General features: G+C 45.2%; 1 protein-coding gene across 1 annotated transcript; it reads left to right on the top strand.

Moving 5' to 3' along the window:
• Window positions 1-9503: 9503 nt before the first annotated feature.
• LOC144763078 (uncharacterized) lies at window positions 9504-17086 on the top strand. Its single transcript, XM_078648379.1, is given in 3 exon segments — window positions 9504-9641; window positions 12852-16188; window positions 16242-17086. Coding segments are annotated over 2 exon segments (3438 nt in total). The 5' UTR covers window positions 9504-9641; window positions 12852-13260; the 3' UTR covers window positions 16752-17086.
• Window positions 17087-19723: the final 2637 nt, after the last annotated feature.

Genomic DNA, 19723 nt, shown 5'->3' on the forward strand with positions numbered 1-19723 from the left:
ACTCGGTTGAGTCTGACCCCCAGGCAGCCATGTTGAAAGAGACCCTCCTAGATATGAACCTCCTCCAACATATTCACCTTTCAACTCATGATAAAGGGCATAGCTTAGACCAAATTTGGTCTCAAAACATCTCTTTGGCTATTAAGTCCATCACGCCCTGCATCTGGTCAGATCATTTTCTGATCAACTTCACCATGACCACTGAAAGAAGTAGAAAGCCCTTGCTCCAGCTAGGAGGTAAGACTAGAATGTGGAAGAATGTTGACATCCCCGCTTTTATAGGATCCCTAACATCTCTTGCTCCCTCACTTGATCAGGACATTGAAGGAATGGAAGAAGCCTTCTCAGAGTGGCTACTTCAGGCGGCTGACGTTCATGCTCCTTGTATCAACTTTCCCCGCTCCCGCCCCAATGACGCTCACAGGTGGTTCACACCTCACTTGAAAACCGTTAAACTTAAAGTTCGTCAAATGGAGCGAAAGTGGCGGACAGCCTATTCTAGTCAGGACAGGGCTAACTACTGCAAGGCCCGTAAGGATTATCAAAAGCTTATTCTGAGGCACAAAACTAATTATTTTTAGGAAAAAATTCTCAAGGCTCAAAATAAATCTAGAGAATTGTTTAATATTGTGGAAAACCTTAGCACCAGCGACAGAACTTCCCTCCCGATGGTTCCCACACAGGAGCTCTGCAATTCACTAAACTCCTTCTTCTTCGATAAAATCTGCACTATTAAACAAAGTATCCTTCCTACTCAGTCTTCTTTTTTCGTTGCAGACACCTGTCACAATGCTGTTACCCTGGATTCTTACCCCTCTATCGAAAATGCCAATTTATGCAAACTCCTCACTAAGGTTAAATCCGGTTCCCCTGACGACATTTGCCCCCCTCACATTTTGAAAGAAGTGGGCACAAGCCTCCCCGGGTGCTTACTCTCCATGTTGAATGGATCACTTATACAGGGTGTAGTTCCAAACAACTTCAAAAAAGCCCTTCTCATTCCCCTTATAAAAAAGGCAGGTGCCAACCCACTTGATCCGCTCAATTACAGACCGATATCGTTGCTGCCATACTGCGCCAAGCTTCTGGAGTCTCACGTCTGTGACAGCATCTCCACATTTCTGGAGAAATCAGAGTATCTTGCACCTAATCAGGCTGGCTTCCGTCCTTGCCACTCTACCGAGGCGGTCATTCTTTCGGTGCAGAATACTCTGAGGCGGAACGCGGATGTGGGGATCCATCAGGCTCTGGTGCTACTGGACCTCTCTGCTGCATTCGACACGGTCGACCACACCATCTTGGTCGGCCGTGTCGAGCAGGCAGGCCTCAGGGGCCCTGCGTTGAGCTGGATCCGTTCATTCATCACTGGCCGAACACAATCGGTCAGACTGGGCTCCTTTACGGCTCCGGCCATACCCACCACCTGCGGAGTACCTCAAGGCTCCTCGTTATCTCCTCTGCTTTTTAACTTGTACCTTCGCCCCCTTCTGTTCTCCCTTAGGAATGCAAAGGTAACCATCTTCAACTACGCTGATGATTTGCAGCTCATCTTTCCTTTAAACACCAAGGACTCTGTGGTTGAATTTCAAAACACCATGTCCCACATTTTGAGTTGGATGAGCTGCAATCATCTGAAACTCAACCCGGGCAAGACCGAACTGGTCTTGCCTGGACAGAGTATATGTAGTTGGAACCCCAGCTTCTGGCCCTCCAGCATGGGCGCTCCCCCATCCAAATCATCTTCGGTTAAGAGCTTAGGTATCTTCATTAGCGAGGACCTCTCTTTAAAAAAAACAGGTTGGAGCAGTTGTGTCCTCCAGCTTTTTTCAGTTGAAGAAAATAAAAAAAATAGCTCGTTTCTTCTCCACAGCGGCCCTCACACAGATCGTCATCTCCCTGGTTCTGTCCAGGCTGGACTTTTCCAACAGTCTTTACCTTGGGCTCCAGATGGGAGAGCTTAAACGCCTCCAGCTGGTTCAGAACCAGGCGGCCAGACTCCTGTTGAACATTCCCAGGAGGCAGTCAGTCAGGCTTGGCCTCAAACAGCTACACTGGCTGCCGGTTGAGCAACGGGTGGCCTTTAAAGCTGGGTGCATTATCTTTAAATCTTTGCATGACACTGGTCCCCTGTTTATTAGAGACTTATTTAAAAGATATAGCCCTTCCCGTGATCTTCGGTCCATCCACAAATCTCTCCTGATTGTGCCTCCATTCAAGAGGAAGCGTCTCGGAGGCAGCTGCTTTGACCATCTCGCAGCGGCCTACTGGAACTCTCTTCCCCTACCCCTAAAACTGAGTGACAACATCCTCAGCTTCAGACATTCCTTGAAGACCTGGCTCTTTTCTCAGGCACATTACTGAGCTGCTTCATTTTCACTAATTGACTGTCGCGCATTGCTCCTTTCTATAGCGCCATGAAGCCTCCGGGCGCACGAGCGCTCAATAAATGCAGATTAACATTAACATTAACTTGGAGATTCCCCCCTTTCGCGTTGCTGGATGACGCCTTCATGGGGGAGCTTGCGGAAGACATAGAACAATACTTTGTGACAAACATAGGCACAGTTGATGACTTTTTTACGGTCTGGGAAGCTTTTAAGGTGTATATCAGGGGGGTGGCTATGTCGAAGCATTCGAGTGTGTTACGCTCCATCAGGCGTGACCTCACTACTTTGGAGAATAGAATAGCGGAGCTGGAGGCTAGGCGACTGACTACAAGCGGCGATACTGAGGGACCGGTGCTCACCCAACTTCTGTCCGAGTTTCAGGCTCTGGCGGACAGAGAGATCCTTTATATGGGCAAATATGCCACCGCCAGAGTGTATGGGGAAGGGGAAAGGCCAGGCGCCTTACTAGCGCGCATGGTCCGGAGCTCTAGACGCCCACTGGTCGTTGAGGAGCTGAGGACCCCGGAGGGCGACACAGTCACGGATGAGGAGCAGATACTAGAGACCTTCAGAAGATATTATGCAGGGTTATATCAGTCCAAGACGCAGGGAGTAGAGGACGAAATGGAAGACTATCTAGATCATATTGCGATGCCGTTCCTCAAAAACTCGGATAGGTAATTCTTGATGGCCCCCTTCCACCAGGACGAAATACTGGAGGCTCTAGCGAGCATGAGATCGGGCAGTGCCCCGGGCTCGGATGGCCTCACGGTTAGCTTTTACAAAGCCTTTAAGGACTTACTGCTACCACACTTGAATTGCCCTCTTTGATGCTGTTTGTGAGAATGGCGAAATGCCACCTACTATGCGTGAGGCGTTGCTCATCACTATACCTAAACCGGGGAAACCGCCTGACCTTTGCGGCTCGTACAGGCCACTCAGCCTGCTGCATGTTGATGCGAAGATTTATGCTAAGGTCGTAGCCACTCGGCTGGCCTTACTGGTCCCAGGACTGGTCGCACCGGAGCAATCCGGGTTTGTCCCGTGCAGAAATTTGACCTACAACATACGCACGGTACTGGGCACTATGCAGCATGTCAAGCAGGAGAACAGCGCGCTGGCAATCTTCCTTGACATGGAAAAGGCATTCGACTCGGTTGAGTGGCCCTTCATGGTGCGTGTACTGCGAAAGTTGGGTCTGGGCGAGCCGTTCCTGCAGCGGATTGGGGCACTGTACCATCGGCCCTCTGCCAGGCTACGTCTGGGCGACAGAGTGACGGAGCCGATCTACATTGGGAGGGGCACGCGACAGGGTTGCCCCCTGTCGCCGTTGCTCTATGCTCTGGTGGCGGAACCCCTGGCATGTGCCATACGGGAATACCACAGCCTGGAGGGGATAAGCTTCCCCACCTATAAAATAGGGATATCGACTTATGCAGATGACACGTTATTGTATGTCAGAGACCCGGAAGCTAACTTGGCCGCGGTTCTTCGAGAGGTGGTCTATTTCGGCTCGCTGTCGGGCCTGAGGGTGAACTACGATAAGTCGATTGCTTTTCCACTTACCCCGGTGACACGACCGTTTGCTATGGAGTACCCGCTGCAGTGGTCCTCTGACTCTGTCCGTTACCTGGGCATTCGCCTTCATACGGATCCTGAGATCCTAATTCGGGACAATTACGGGGTGGCATATAATAAATTGGTCGACGACGTCGATGCCTGGATCAGGCTTCCGCTCTCCCTTTCGGGTAGAATCGCTCTGATGAAAATGGTAGTGCTTCCCCGATTCCTGTTCCTCTTCCTGAATTTGCCTGTGGTATTGTCGAAGGTATTCTTTAGGCAACTTACCAAAGTCATGATCCGGCTGGCTTGGGGTGGCAAGCAGCCTAGAGTCAGATGGACGACACTGATACTCCCCTGCGAGATGGGGGGCCTGGGAGCACCGGACCTGGAACGCTATTAGAGTTGCACAGGCATCGCATCTGCACTCGTGGATTCACGGTGATGCTCGGACTCCTCACCTCATATTGGAGCGGTTATTTGCGGACCCGCTCACTCTGCCTGCCACTGTCTGCCTGCCTACGGACCGTACGGTTGGCCGGATGGACTCACTTAAAGCGACCAACCATGCCTGGAACTTCTTGATGAGTTCTCGTGGCTGCGCATTACTCTACTCCCCATTGATGCCCGTCGAGTGGGCCCTTTGGCTTGACCCGTTGGGTGAAAAAGGAGTAGTTAAAGCCCTGCGGACCCTTGGCATAGTTAGAATGGAAGACCTGTTCGCGGATGACACACTTAAAACCTGGGACCAATTGGCTGCCACGGAGTCAGGCCCCACCCTGCTACAGAAATTCCAATACCATAGACTCCGCTCTGCGTTCCGTGTAATTTTGGGCCCAAACTTGGAGGAACCGGAGGAGATTCCAGAACTGACCTATGTAATTAAATCCACTTCGTCGGCGAAGCTCATTTCGCAGGTTAACAAGCTGGGTGTAGTGCATCAGCGCCTACAGCCCTCTAAGGCCAGGGAGGCCTGGCAAGCTGATTTTCAATCCCCCATGGATGATGTTATGTGGCGATACTGCTGCTCCAGCACGCGTAAGATTTCCTTGAATGGCAGGCACAGGTTGGTACATTTCAAATACCTACAGCGGGTGTACTATACCCCTAAGCGATTGCACCGCTATGGCCTACGCCCCACAGCTGAGTGCGAGCGCTGCCGCACAATGGTGGCGGACTTTTTCCATTTGGCGTGGCTATGTCCTGGGGTGCAGGCATTCTGGGGGGAGGTATTTACAGAACTAGACCAGATTTTGGGGGAGACTCTACCCCGCACTCCGGCGCTGGCGCTCCTTGGTTATTCTAAGCCACTGGCCCCTTCTCTGTGTCGTCTGGTAGACTTGGCACTGCTGTTGGCCAGGAGGGTGGTGGCGGCTTGCTGGATGCGAGGGCCCCTGCCGACCAAAACGAGATGGTTGCGAGACCTACAGTATTGCTGCACCCAGACAGAGCTATACAGCGACCTGTTACCGCCCAGGAGTAGGCCCAAGAATTTCTGGGATCTTTATAAAGAGCATCTACAGAAGGGGGAGGGAGACGACTCTGACACATCCGAGGCGGCTGAACTCCAGGACAGGGTGGGGGAGTAAGGTTCTGACCATGTTCATTGCTATTTGGAAGGGAGGAGAGTTGGGAGTGCACCGAGCTGGGTAGGGGCTGCTGTGAGGCTTCTGCGTTGAGATGAAACTGGGGGCTGCCGGAGGAGGACCATTCCTTGCGGGGGATAGACTCGGGACACAGAGTAGGTACACATTGGGACATGACAGATAGGGCTGGGTTGGCAGACACATAGACACACTCTAGAGGGTGGGGTGGGAGTTTAGTTGGGGATGTTTTCTTGACCTTATCTCGGTACTAGGCCTGTTGACCGCGATTGCAGTAGCGGATTGCCAGTTGACACACCGCACCAACACTCAGCTTGAGAAATAACACTTCCCTTGGCACTGTTATGCAACCGATACCTTACCTCGCCGCCGGGCCCCCGGGATGCCGGCAACAAGGCTGTGTACGGACTAATACTTTGCTGCCCATGTGATTATCATAATGTATGAGGAGGTGTACTGTGATTATGTGTTACACTTGGTGATGTCAATGGCTTTGCTATCAATAAAGGTCTTTTTAATAAAAATAAAAAAACATTGAATGAGTGTTCGGCCAGAGAGCTATAGCAGGGAAGGAGCCTTGTGAATAAACATTGAATGAGTCTCGGTCAGAGAGCTACGGCAGGGATGAACCATGCTCCAACACCCCAGTGAGCCGGTGGCGGGTCGAAGAGATGTCTAGATATCCGCTGCTCCTGCAGGACTGATGGACAGCAGAAGAGTATACAGTGTGCGCTCTGTCTGCCTGCACTGACCTACCACTGGGCTCGTCTGGCTGCAGTTTGGGGGCCCGGGCTCCAGGCACATGGTCCCCTCGCAATTCCCAGCCCACCAAAGGCTGTGATGTGCTCCCCCTCCCCTGAGCCGCGCAGTTATCTGGAGGCCATGAACGGCTGTTAAAAGCCTGACTGGCTGGCGCAGTCATGTGTGAAAATACCAAGCGCTGTTTCCCAAAAAATTTCATTTTCCCCTCGGCATAAAATGAACGGGAAAGATGGCAAGATTGAACTGCAAATAAATGCAGGGTGGCATCGAAACACAACCTGTGTTTTTTTTTTTTTTGCTTAATTTGAAAAACCTTAGGGACTTTCTACAAGTGGTCCCCTTTTGGATGCACGTGCAGTTGGGCCCTTAGCACAACATCTGTGTTTGAATTTAAAGACCATTTTCCTACGCTTTTAAAAATCGTGTTGTGTGATTACGCCTTTACTCATTCCTTAGTCTGTCCCGCCGAGAATAAAAAACAAACATGATGTCTTTAATTCTCAGTCATATGATGATCGTTCATTCTCTCACAAGCAAAAAAAATTCTCATGAAATCTTTATTTTACGGCACAGACTTCTGTGGATTTGGCTAATGTGAATTATGATTAGCTGAAGGAAAACAGATGCTGAGTTTACTCACATATCTATATTGTATAATGTGCATAGAATGTAATTATCTTTTGTAAAATAAGTGTTATTCTCAAACAGTTGAATTCCTATTTTAGACTTTGAATTGACACGGTGCCCGCGCTCCGAGACTAAGGAATTCAGAATAGTGGTAAACAGGTGTTATTTATAAGTTATCCCGTTCATACATCCAAATATCACTCTAGTGTTGTAAATAAATACTGCACCCTGCGGTATTACATTTTTTTTGTACGAAGGAAGCATTTCTCCTCTGCTTTTAAGATTTTTGGGAGTTCCCCATAGGGTTGTTGGAGGGAGGCGCATTGGCTGCACTCTTGTGACCCAGACGCTAGCTTCCTGTGCGGTCTCCCCATTACTGAATGTTGATACCAGAATGAATATTGGCTCAGGGGTTAGAGGCGGCAGACCTGGAGCTTGAGTTCGGCCCGGGACCAGGGTTCAATTCCCCGCCTCGGCGGGTCTTGGGCTCAAAAATTCCACGGACTCGTTAATTCTCTATCCGGTGCCTCCTTGACTCACGGGTTCACACTCTGCGACTCTGGGCAATAGCTTGCTTAATCTCCACAACGGCCCCTCGCGGTGGGATGCCTGGCTTTCACCTTGTGGATACCCTGCCAGGGTTATCTCACAGGGGAATACCAGGACGGGTTCCCTAAGCAAGCGCTGAGATGCCCCAGGGTAAGTCGTGCGCTATATAAGTTTCATTCATTTAATTCATTTCATCATTTCATATAACCGGTTGTATCACCAAGCCCAGGGGATAGTACTCCACCTGACGTGAGTAAGACATTTAAAGGGGGATTATTTTTTCTCCCAAATAAGGTCCTGACGAAAGCCATCGAACCGGCAAGGGCACATGCAGGTTAAAACATGTTGACAAAGTGATGTGAAGGACATATTGCCACGTCCACTATTTCACATCCACCGTTTTAATCTTACCCTATAAATTTTTTTTAGAATAATTTGCACCACATGATAAAAAGGTCATTTTACATTTTCTATTCTGCACAAACTAGATCCTAAGCAGTTTTTGAGGATTTCCTCCTGGTGAAGGCCAACAAAAGATACGATGATGATGCTCTCAGCCAAGATTACACCAATGGCAACAGACATGCCAATTGTGGATAAAGGCTGTTGAGGGTCTTCTACATATTTGTGCCAGATCTTTCGAGGCCTCTTGGCTCCACTCCTTTTTGATTTAGTGATATATATATCTGGAAGCTGAGTGGGCCCCAGAACGCTTCTTCTCCCCACCCTTTTTGATATATAAGCAGTATTATCACAGCCAAATTTGCACAACCTTTGAAATGAGGGTCCTAGTCAGCCTCACTGGTGTTAGAACCATTTGACCTCTGAAGTATGCTCGGTTCTCTGAAGCGGGCTCTTATACCTCGCTGGTTTGTTGAAAACTCAACTTTGTAAATTGTACCCTTTGTAGAGTTGTCATATGCTAAATCCCTTCCAGTTCTAGGAGTCGGGTACTTTTCTATTAGTGGCAAGCCGTTTGTGACACTTGAGGAGGAAGGAATAACCAGCACTCTTGGCAAGCAGCTTGCCTTCTCAAAATGCTTGTATTTTTAATAAGACAATAATCTAGTCATTCAATACATATCAATAACACATGCCTTCCTAGCTAGAGCATTTTTTTTTTTAACTAAAAGTGAGTTTAATTTTGGATATGATTATTAGCATTATAAAGATGCCTGCTTTTCTTGTGGACAAATGCAAAAACAGGTGATGGACAGAATGCAGAACAATGTCATACATTTTTTGCTATCCATGCCATTCCAGTTTGAACCCAGCCATATGCAAATCAGTCTTGACCCTGTGCCCCATGGGTAAAGTCCAGCCCGAACTGCCAAGCCAAGTCCTCCCTGGACTGGAAACAAGCATCCAAGGATCGGTTTCGGGCTTTCAGCCCTCATCAGCCTGGATAGCTTGATTCCAGTGGCATGGAGAGCACGGGACTGAGCATACCCGTCCCACTCGGGGTGACAATTGCAAAAACAACAGGTGATGGACAGAATGCAGAACAATATCATACATTCACCCCAGTACAGAGATCTGGGCCTAAATCCATTGTATTTTTGCTCACCATGCCATTCCAGTTTGAACCCAGCCATATGACATTGTTCTGCATTCTGTCCATCAACTGTTGTTTTGCATTTGTCACCCGAGTGGGATGGGTATGCTCAGACGTGAGTCCCATGCTCTCCACACCACTGGAGTCAAGCTATCCTGGCTGAAGAGGGGTGAAACCCCGAAACCGGTCCTAGGATGCTTGATTCCGGTCCAGGAAAGACATGGCTTGGCAGTTCGGGCTGGACTGTTCCCATGAGGCACAGGGTCAAGGCTGATTTGCATATGGCCATGTCTGAGGGGGGGTGGTGTGGAGTGCAAAAAAAGGATTGATTTAGGCCCAGATCTCTGTACTGGGGTGAATGTATGACATTGTTCTGCATTCTGTCCATCAACTGTTGTTTTGCATTTGCTTTTCTTGTGGAAGCATAGTGATAATGCATTCTAATTGTTTTTAAATTAGGTTCATCCAACGAAGGTTGACGAGGGCCAGACTACACACCCATTCTGGTTCTGATTTTCATTAGCGTATGTAAATAAGATTCAGGTGGATATTGGGAAAACCTGACATGGCTCCACCCTCAAAGGCTTTACTGACCAGGTAGGTTTACATGATGACTCCATGTCATTGAGAATGCGATACACCAGCACTGGGTCTTTCTTTTACAATGTCCTTTCTTTGAAGCAATCCCCACTGCCCCGTATCCCCGGAGCATTTTCTTTGTCTCCTTCAACTAAAGCACTCTGCTTGCCTAGCCTTTACCTCCTCTCAGGCACTAGCCTTTGCCCCCTCTCCTAGGCCCACTAATGCGCTCTATGCATCTCTAGCACCAAGGGTGACCAACTGGCATTGGTGTAAATTTAGGACGATGAGAGTAAAAATTCAAAACACTTCTTTGCTACCTCCTAATGGGTTCACGCAGATACATCACTTCGGTTTTTCTGCAGCTGTATGTGCTCACTGTATCCCTGCCTCCCTGCAATATGCTAGCTCTCACCAGTCCTCTTCGCTTCCACTGTGTCCATTGCATACACCCCTAGTCTCTGTGCCTTCACGGGTGCTCATCCTCCTCGTCTTACCTTATGCCTGGTTGATACCCCGTGCTCCAATGTATGTCCACCCCCCAAATGCACCCCCTTTGGTTTATGTATCACTGCCTTAATGACCTGTAATTCCTGTGTCTGCTTCAGCTCACATTGTCTCACTGTAGCCCTGCTCATTGTGTCTCGGCTCCCCATGCCTATGCATCCTGTGCGTCCCCAGTCTGTCTCCATGCTCATCCTATGACTACAACCTCCAGCTATGTTTCATTAGTCTGTGCACAAACCTAAAAGTTAAAACCTGGAATTGTCTCTTTTTTCTGCTCATTGTAGGCCCCTAGGGATAATCACACCAGATTCATAGCAGCCACCCAACGGGTGTTAAAAAACAGGTAAAATTAGCACCATCATACTGCTTAACGTTATTAAATACCCACAAATAAAATAATCAGGTGACTCTTATTCTCTTGGGTTCAATATGTTCATACCCGGCATTTCCATTTATGTAATAAAATGTTCTTGTTGTGTCCTTAATAACTGCATAGTATTAATTTGCTAAAACAAATCCAGGATCTCTTGATACTGTATCCCAGTAAGCCCTATACACCAGAAACACAATCAATATGCTTGCTTATAAATTAATTGTAAAACACACAATTGCCATCACATCCATCCACTACTAAACGCATAAGTAAAATATATTTATATTTACACTATTAGCTCCAACTCTAACAAATGCGAGACCTATTGCGTTGCAAATGCTTGTTCTTTCTTGATGTTGTTCAGCATTGGGAAAACTTATGTCTAAAAAGGTGAAACTTCTTGACTTTGCCAATGTGTGTTTATTGTGGTTGTAAACCTCCTTTTTCTTGTGTAGCTCTGGTCAGAGCCTCATCTCTGGAGTTACACTATGTGAAAGATGCTCAGATTATTGTACGGGTCCTATCACAGGCTCTCTGATAGTATAAAGGACTCCCTTGCAGCAATTCATTATATTTCCTGCCGTTATTGTGATGCTCATTGTTGTGTGCTCCATTCACTGGAAAAGGCTCTTAGACCTGACAGCCTTAAGGTGGTCTTTCCCCAACTTTTTTACCTGCCTCCCTCCATTTTCTGTGCTCATTTTTGCTGGCCTTAGGACTCTGCATCCGTTACCACTGCTAATCAGTGCTTAAGTGATTGTGCTCTCTCCCCTGAACATGGTAACATGGGCTCATAGGGCTCCTACTCAGTTGGCATAATTAGTTTGCTGGATTGGATTGGCTTATAAGTCCCTGGTAAAGTGCACTACATGTGCCCAGGGCCTGCAAATTATTTGCTACTAGTGGGATGCAGCACTGACTGTGCCATCCACTTATGCAGCCTGAAACTATGTTTCAGGCCTGCCACTGCAGTGCCTATGTGTGAAGTTTACTTCCACATCGACTTGGCATTTAAAGCTACTTGCCAAGCCTAAATCTCCCCTTTTATTACTTATATGTCGCACCTAAGGAAGGCTCTTGGTAACCCGAAGGGCAGGACGCTATGTGCTAAAGTGTTTGTGCTCTCGCCCCTGAACATGGTAACATGGGCTCATAGAGCTCCTACTCAGTTGGTATATTTAGTTTGCTTATAAGTCCCTGGTAAAGTGCTCTACATGTGCCCAGGGCCTGCAAATTATTTGCTACTAGTGGGATGCAACACTGATTGTGCCATCCACTTATGCAGCCTGAAACTATGTTTCAGGCCTCCCACTGCAGTGCCTATGTGTGAAGTTTACTTCCACATCGACTTGGCATTTAAAGCTACTTGCCAAGCCTAAATCTCCCCTTTTATTACTTATATGTTGCACCTAGGGAAGGCTCTTGGTAACCCAAAGGGCAGGACGCTATGTGAGTAAAAGGCAGAACATATACTTCTATGTTTTACATGTCCTGGTAGTGACAAACAGTTAAATAACTTTTTCACTGCTGTAAGGCCTACTCCTCTCGTTGGCTAGAACTGGGAAATCGTTAAAATACCTTTAAGCTGTAATTCCCGTTTGGAAAGGATTAGCATTTTCATGTTTCATATCTTTGCAATGGTAATAATAAATCCACTTTACTTGTAAAGTCTGATTTAACATTACTATTTTAGAAAAGCTACTTTTAGAAAGAGGACTTTTCTCTGCTTGCACTGCTCTTTGTGCCTTACAGCCTGTATCTACTACACATCTGGTCTAGGTGACCGACCCCTTTGTGTATTCTTTCTAGAGAGCTACAGACACTGCAAGGGTTGTGTGTGATTTAGCACTTATCTGCATCAATCTACATCCCGGTGGGTCTTTCTGGGCAGATAGGAGGAAAGGGCCCACTCTTACCCCTCACAGGGTAGTAGACTGACCCCATACAAAGGAATGCTAATTCCCTTTGGTAGTCTGGAGTGAGTGCTGGGATTGGAAGAGATACTGGTGCACTTCAGAACCACTCTTTGAAGTTTACCTCACATCAAAGGCACATTTGGACGTAAATGCTGAGTCTCTGGCCCCATCAAATCTGACACTTCTGGATCTACACGGAACCGCTGTCAGAAGAACTGTGGTGCTGCTGCACAAAAGGTTACTCCTTGAGTCCACACTCCACAATAGGAGGGCGTCAAGGAAGGATTGTGTGCCCTTGCTCTGCCTATTGCATCTTTACATTGAAAGTCTAATCTAGAATTTCTTCACTTAAATGTCTCATTAAATGCCAATACATTTTCGTGATGGACCTTCCATTTAAGCTTATCCAGTGTTATATTTTTTTTCCAACAGGTGCAATAAATTCAGTAATCAACTAAAAAGATGAAAGCATTAAACATCACTTGTTTAGGAAGTGATGTAAAAACAATACACCTCAAAATTTCTTCCCTTGAAGGCTAATGCCTCACCAAAGTCTTTTTCTATAGCAGAAAACCCAAACTGCCCAATGTGGTCTGTACTTGGCTCTAAGGAATCACCTGATATACATTGACGAAATAACACACTGAAGCAAGTCTGATATGGTTCTCATTACAAAGGAAGAGCTAACCTGGATCAGAAAGAACACACAGAAGAGAAACTGTATGAATATCTAGAAAGTGACAACACATTAGGAGGGAGAGAAAGAGCAAATGCAACATCAGAAAATCATACTGGAGAAGAACCATATTGATTGACTGACTGTGGAAAGGTTTTCTTTGCAATGAAAGACCTAATGCAGCATCAGAGTGTCCACGTAGAGGAGAAACCATACAAATGTACAGAATGTAATAACGTGTTCCATAGGAAGAAGAATCTAAGGCAGCATTACAAAATCCACACTGGAGAAAAACCATATAAATGTATTGACTGTAATAAAGTGTTCATATGGAAGAAGAACCTAAAGCAGCATCAACAAACCCATATCGGGGAGAAGCTGTATCAATGTACAGAATGTTTCGAAGCATTTATAACAAATGGAGAGCTAACGCAATATCAGAAAATCCACACTGGGGAGAAACCATATAAATGTACAGAATGTGATAAGGCATTTATAAGACTTGGAGAGCTAAAGCAACACCAGAAAACCCACACTGGAGAGAGATCTTATCAATGTACAGAATGTGACCAATCATTTATAACAAATATAGACCTAAAGCTACATCATAAAATCCACACATGGGAGAAACCATATAAATGTGTAGAATGTGACAAAGCATTCATTAGAAAGTCCAATCTAATGGAACATCAGAAAGTCCACACTGGGGAGAAACCATATCAATGTACAGAATGTGAAAAAGTATTTATAAGAAATGGAGAGCTAATGCGACATCAGAAAATCCACACTGGGGAGAAACCATATCAATGTACAGAATGTGACAAGGCATTCATTAGAAAGTACTATCTAATGGAACATCAGAAAGTCCACACAGAAGAGAAACCATATCAATGTACAGAATGTGACAAAGCATTTATAACAAATGTACAGCTGAAGCAACATCAAAATATCCCCTTTGGGAGGAAACCATATCAATGTACAGAATGTGACAAAGCATTTATAAGAAATGGAGACCTAACGCGACATCAGAAAATCCACACTGGGGAGAAACCATATCAGTGTACAGAATGTGACAAAGCATTTATAAGAAATGGAGAGCTAACGCGACATCAGAAAATCCACACTGGGGAGAAACCATATCAATGTACAGAATGTGACAAAGCATTTATAACAAATGGATATCTGAAGCTACATCAAAATATCCACTCTGGGGAGAAACCATATCAATGTACAGAATGTGACAAAGCATTTATAACAAATGGACATCTGAAGCGACATCAAAATATCCACTCTGGGGAGAAACCATATCAATGTACAGAATGTGACAAAGCATTTATAACAAATGGACAGCTGAAGCGACACCAAAATATCCACTCTGGGGAGAAACCATATCAATGTACAGAATGTGAAAAAGCATTTATAACAAATGTAGACCTAAAGCTACATCATAAAATCCACACTGGGGAGAGACCATTTAAATGTACAGAATGTGACAAAGCATTTATAACAAATGGAGACCTGAAGCGACACCAAAATATCCACACTGGGGAAAAACCATATAAATGTACTGAATGTGACAAAGCATTTATAAGAAATGGAAAGCTAAAGCTCCATCAGAAGATCCACACTGGGGAGAAACCATACCAATGTACAGAATGTGCCATGGCATTCATTAGAAAGTCACAGCTAATGGAACATCAGAAAGTCCACACTGGGGAGAAACCATATCAATGTACAGAATGTAACAAAGCATTTATAACACATGTACAGCTGAAGCGACATCAAAATATCCACTCTGGGGAGAAACCATACCAATGTACAGAATGTGTAAAAGCATTTATAACAAAGGAAGAGCTAAAGAAACATCAAATGGTCCACACTGGGGAGAAACCATATCAATGTACAGAATGTGACAAAGCATTTATAACACATGGAGTCCTGAAGCTACATCATAAAATCCACACTGGGGAGAAACCATATAAATGTACAGATTGTGATAAAGCATTTATAAAAAATGGAGACCTGAAGCTACATAATAAAATCCACACTGGGGAGAAACCATATAAATGTACTGAATGTGACAAAGCATTTATAAGAAATGGAAAGCTAAAGCTCCATCAGAAAATCCACACTGGGGAGAAACCATACCAATGTACAGAATGTGACAAAGCATTTATAACACATGTACAGCTAAAGAAACATCAACATATCCACTCTGAGGAGAAACCATACCAATGTACAGAATGTGTAAAAGCATTTATAACAAAGGGAGATTTAACGCAACATCAGAAAATCCACACTGGGGAGAAACCATATAAATGTACAGAATGTGACAAAGCATTTATAACAAATGGAGACCTAAAGCTACATCATAAAATCCACACTGGGGAGAGACCATACCAATGCACAGAATGTGACAAAGCATTTATAACACATGTACAGCTGAAGCGACATCAAAATATCCACTCTGGGGAGAAACCATACCAATGTACAGAATGTGTAAAAGCATTTATAACAAAGGGAGAGCTAACGCAACATCAGAAAATCCACACTGGGGAGAAACCATATCAATGTACAGAATGTGATAAAGCATTTATAACACATGTACAGCTGAAGCGACATCAAAATATCCACTCTGGGGAGAAACCATACCAATGTACAGAATGTGTAAAAGCATTTATAACAAAGGGAGATCTAACGCAACATCAGAAAATCCACACTGGGGAGAAACCATACCAATGTACAGAATGTGACATGGCATTCATAAGAAAGTCACAGCTAATGGAACATCAGAAAGTCCACACTGGGGAGAAGCCATATCAATGTACAGAATGTGATAAAGCATATATAACACATGTACAGCTGAAGCGACATCAAAATATCCACTCTGGGGAGAAACCATACCAATGTACAGAATGTGTAAAAGCATTTATAACAAAGGGAGAGCTAACGCGACATCAGAAAATCCACACTGGGGAGAAACCATATAAATGTACAGAATGTAACAAAGCATTTATAACAAAGAGAGAGCTAACGCAACATCAGAAAATCCACACTGGGGAGAACCAATATAAATGTACTGAATGTGACAAAGCATTTATAAGAAATAGAAAGCTAAAGCTCCATCAGAAATTCCACACTGGGAGAAACCATACCAATGTACAGAATGTATAAAATCATTTATAGCAAAGGGAGAGCTAACGCAGCATCAGAAAATCCACACTGGGGAGAAACCATATCAATGTACAGAATGTGACAAAGCATTTATAACACATGTACAGCTGAAGTGACATCAAAATATCCACTCTGGGGAGAAACCATACCAATGTACAGAATGTGTAAAAGCATTTATAACAAAGGGAGAGCCAAAGAAACATCAAAATGTACACACTGGGGAGAAACCATATCAATGTACAGATTGTGATAAAGCATTTATAAAAAATGGAGACCTGAAGCTACATCATGAAATCCACACTGGGGAGAAACCATATAAATGTACAGATTGTGATAAAGCATTTATAAAAAATGGAGACCTGAAGCTACATCATGAAATCCACACTGGAGAGAAACCATATAAATGTACTGAATGTGACAAAGCATTTACAACAAAGGGAGAGCTAACGCGACATCAGAAAATCCACACTGGGGAGAAATAATATCAATGTACAGAATGTGACAAAGCATTAATCAAATATAGACAGCTAAAGCAACATCCGAGAGTTCACACTGGGGAGAAACCGTACGAACGCAGTGAATGTGACAAAGCATTTATAACCAATAGAGAGCTGAAGCAACATTAGAAAATCCCCACGGAGAGAAACCATTCAACTGCACTGAATGTGAGAAGTCATTTATTAGAAAGTCACTTCTTATGCAACATCTGATAGTCCACGTAGGAGAGAAACCCTATAAATGTACATAATGCAGCAAGACATTTATTACTAGGCAAAAATAAATACTACATCAGAAATTCCACACTGGTGAGAAATGATATGGCTCAACTGAATGTGACTTAGCAATTATTGCAAAGCTAACTTTAAAACTACATCAGAATGTTCACACATGAAAAAAAGCATATAATTGTACAAAATGTGACAACGCCTTTATTCCAAATGGAGGCTGACCATTCAACTGCACCGCATGTGACAAGGTATTTATTATAAAGGGAGAGTTAAAGCAATATCAGCGTCCACACTGGGGAGAAACCACATGATTGTATAGAATGTGACCAGGGATTTATTACAAAGCAAAATATAATATAAGATCAGGAAGTTCACTCTGGGGAGAAAACCTGTGTATGTACTGAATACCACAAAGCATTCATAATAAATAGAAAACTGAAGCGACATCCGAAAATCTACATGGCAAGAAATCCAATGTATGTACAGAGTTTAATAATGTCTTCCACAGGAAGAATAAGCTAATGCAGCATAAACAAATCCACACTAGGGAGAAACCCTATTAATGAATAGATTGTGACAAGGGACTGATTTCAAAACAATATATATATCAGAATGTTCACACAGGAGAGAAACTCTATAAATGTTTTGAATGTGTCCATGCATTCTTAAATGGAGAGCTAACTCGACATCAAAAGTCAACCCTGAAGCCTACACTGAATTTAGCAAGGCATTTATTGGCAAGGGAGAGTTAAAACCGCATCATCAGAAAGTCCCCACTGAGAAAAATCTATAAGAATGTACAGAATCAATCAATGGGTATTAAGCGTGGCAAATCATCAGTGAGGTTCTCAAGGCGCTGGGTGAGTTGTTGACTGGAGGGGCTGATCAGTTGAACAGCCAGGGCTTGAGCCTTTTCCAGATTCAGTGATGAGGCAGATCTCCGGTGCAGCGGGAGTTCATTCCATGTCTTTGCAGCCAGGTGGGAGTAAGAGAGGCCTCTGTGTCGGGTACTTTAGACTAGAAGTTTAAGCCAGGAAGAGGGAGGTGGAATGCAGGTGTCTGGCGGGGACCCATCTAAAGATCTTGCGGCTCATGCACATTGTGAGGAAGCAGATGGCGGAGATCATGTTGATTTGCTTCTTCATGGAGAGCTTGTTGTCCAGGACAATGCTGGAGTCACAGGAATGGTCGGTAGGGAAGAAGCCAGGTTCTGCTGACCACCATGTGTTGCTTCAATGAGATGCATGGTTACTGAAGATGAGGACTTCTGTCTTGTCTGTGTTCAGTTTTACGCAGTTGTGCTTCATCCACACGGTGATGTTGGCCGTGCACCTATGTAAGTTGTCTCTGGAGGTAGTGAGGTGGGTCTAATCAGTGTAGAAGATGACCTTCAGCACGTGCGATCTGACAATGTTGGCTAGGGGTGTCATGTAATGTAGAAGTGGGGGGCTAACTGAGGATCCTTGTGGGGTGCCGCAGATGATGTCCTTGGGTTCAGGAGTAGGGTGGTGTCTGATTGTCTGAGTTTTTCTGGTGAGCTAGGATGTGATCCATTTGAGGGCATTTCCTTGAATTCTGATGTGGTGGAGCTTGTCGATCAGGATCTGGTGGGAGATCATGTTAAAGGCAGCTGAGAGGTCAAGGAAGATAAGGGCTGCAGTCTCATTGAGGTCCAGGAGGGCTCTGATGTCATCTATGGCTGCTATCGGAGTGGTCTCTGTGCTTTGATTGGCTCGGTAGCCGAACTGGGAGGAGTCCAGGAAGTTGTTGTGCTCCAGGTGTCTAGTCAGCTGCCTCTTGATCGACCTCTCGAAGAGTTTGGTCGGGAATGAGACCAGGGGTATCAGTCGGGAGTTCTTCAGCTGCTCTAAGTCTGCTGAGGTTTTTTTAGGAGTGTTTTTTTTTTCAGGAGGGGTTTCACTTCTGCGTGTTACCGCTCTTCTGGGAAGGAGGCCATTGCGATGGTTCTATTCCGAGGTTTTGTGAGCTGTAGGCTGATCGCCTTTCTTCTGAGGTTAAAGATAAGGTGGGGGCATGGATCAGTGGGTACCCCAGAGTGGATCAACTTCATTACAGAGGTGGTGTCTTGTGCGATGAGGAGGTCTCTAGAAGCGGCCGGAGGTCAGAGTTAGTGTCAGTGGGTGTGAGGAGGTCGAGGCTGTCACTAGTGGAGAGCTGAGATTCGAAGTCCCTGTAGATGAAGGCGATCTTCTAATGAAAGTAGTGAGCAACCCCTTTCCACTGATCCCAGAAGGGAATTATGATATTCTCTGTGGAATAACCATGGTGAAGAGCTCATTGCTGTGGTTTGAGCTGATCTCTATGCAGCATGTGAGAGCACTCTTCTTCGCTCCATTGAGCAGGTAGTAGTGGTTGATCGATGTCCTGAAGGTGATGTAGTGCACTGGATCCTTACTGGTACTCCATATTCTTTCTAGCCAACAACAGTCTGATTGAGAGGTATGAAATTCCGGGGTAAACAAGTTGACACACTTTGCGTATTCTCTGATCTTGTTCAGCTCGGCAGGGGTCCCATAGTTGGTGATCCAGTCTGTGAAGTTCTTGATGGCCTGTTTAAGGTCTGGAGCTGTGTCCGGTCAGTTGGCATGGAGAGTGTTGTTCCAGTTCTCGTCTGAGACAGTTTTCAAGTTGGGCTGAGGTGTGTTTGGTGGTTTGGCTTTGGTTTCTGTAGCGCTGTGCCCTGTGATGGTGAAGTGGACAAAGGA

The sequence above is a fragment of the Lissotriton helveticus genome, chromosome 6, assembly GCF_964261635.1.
Source record: "Lissotriton helveticus chromosome 6, aLisHel1.1, whole genome shotgun sequence".
In the NCBI taxonomy this organism is placed as follows: Eukaryota; Metazoa; Chordata; class Amphibia; order Caudata; family Salamandridae; genus Lissotriton; species Lissotriton helveticus.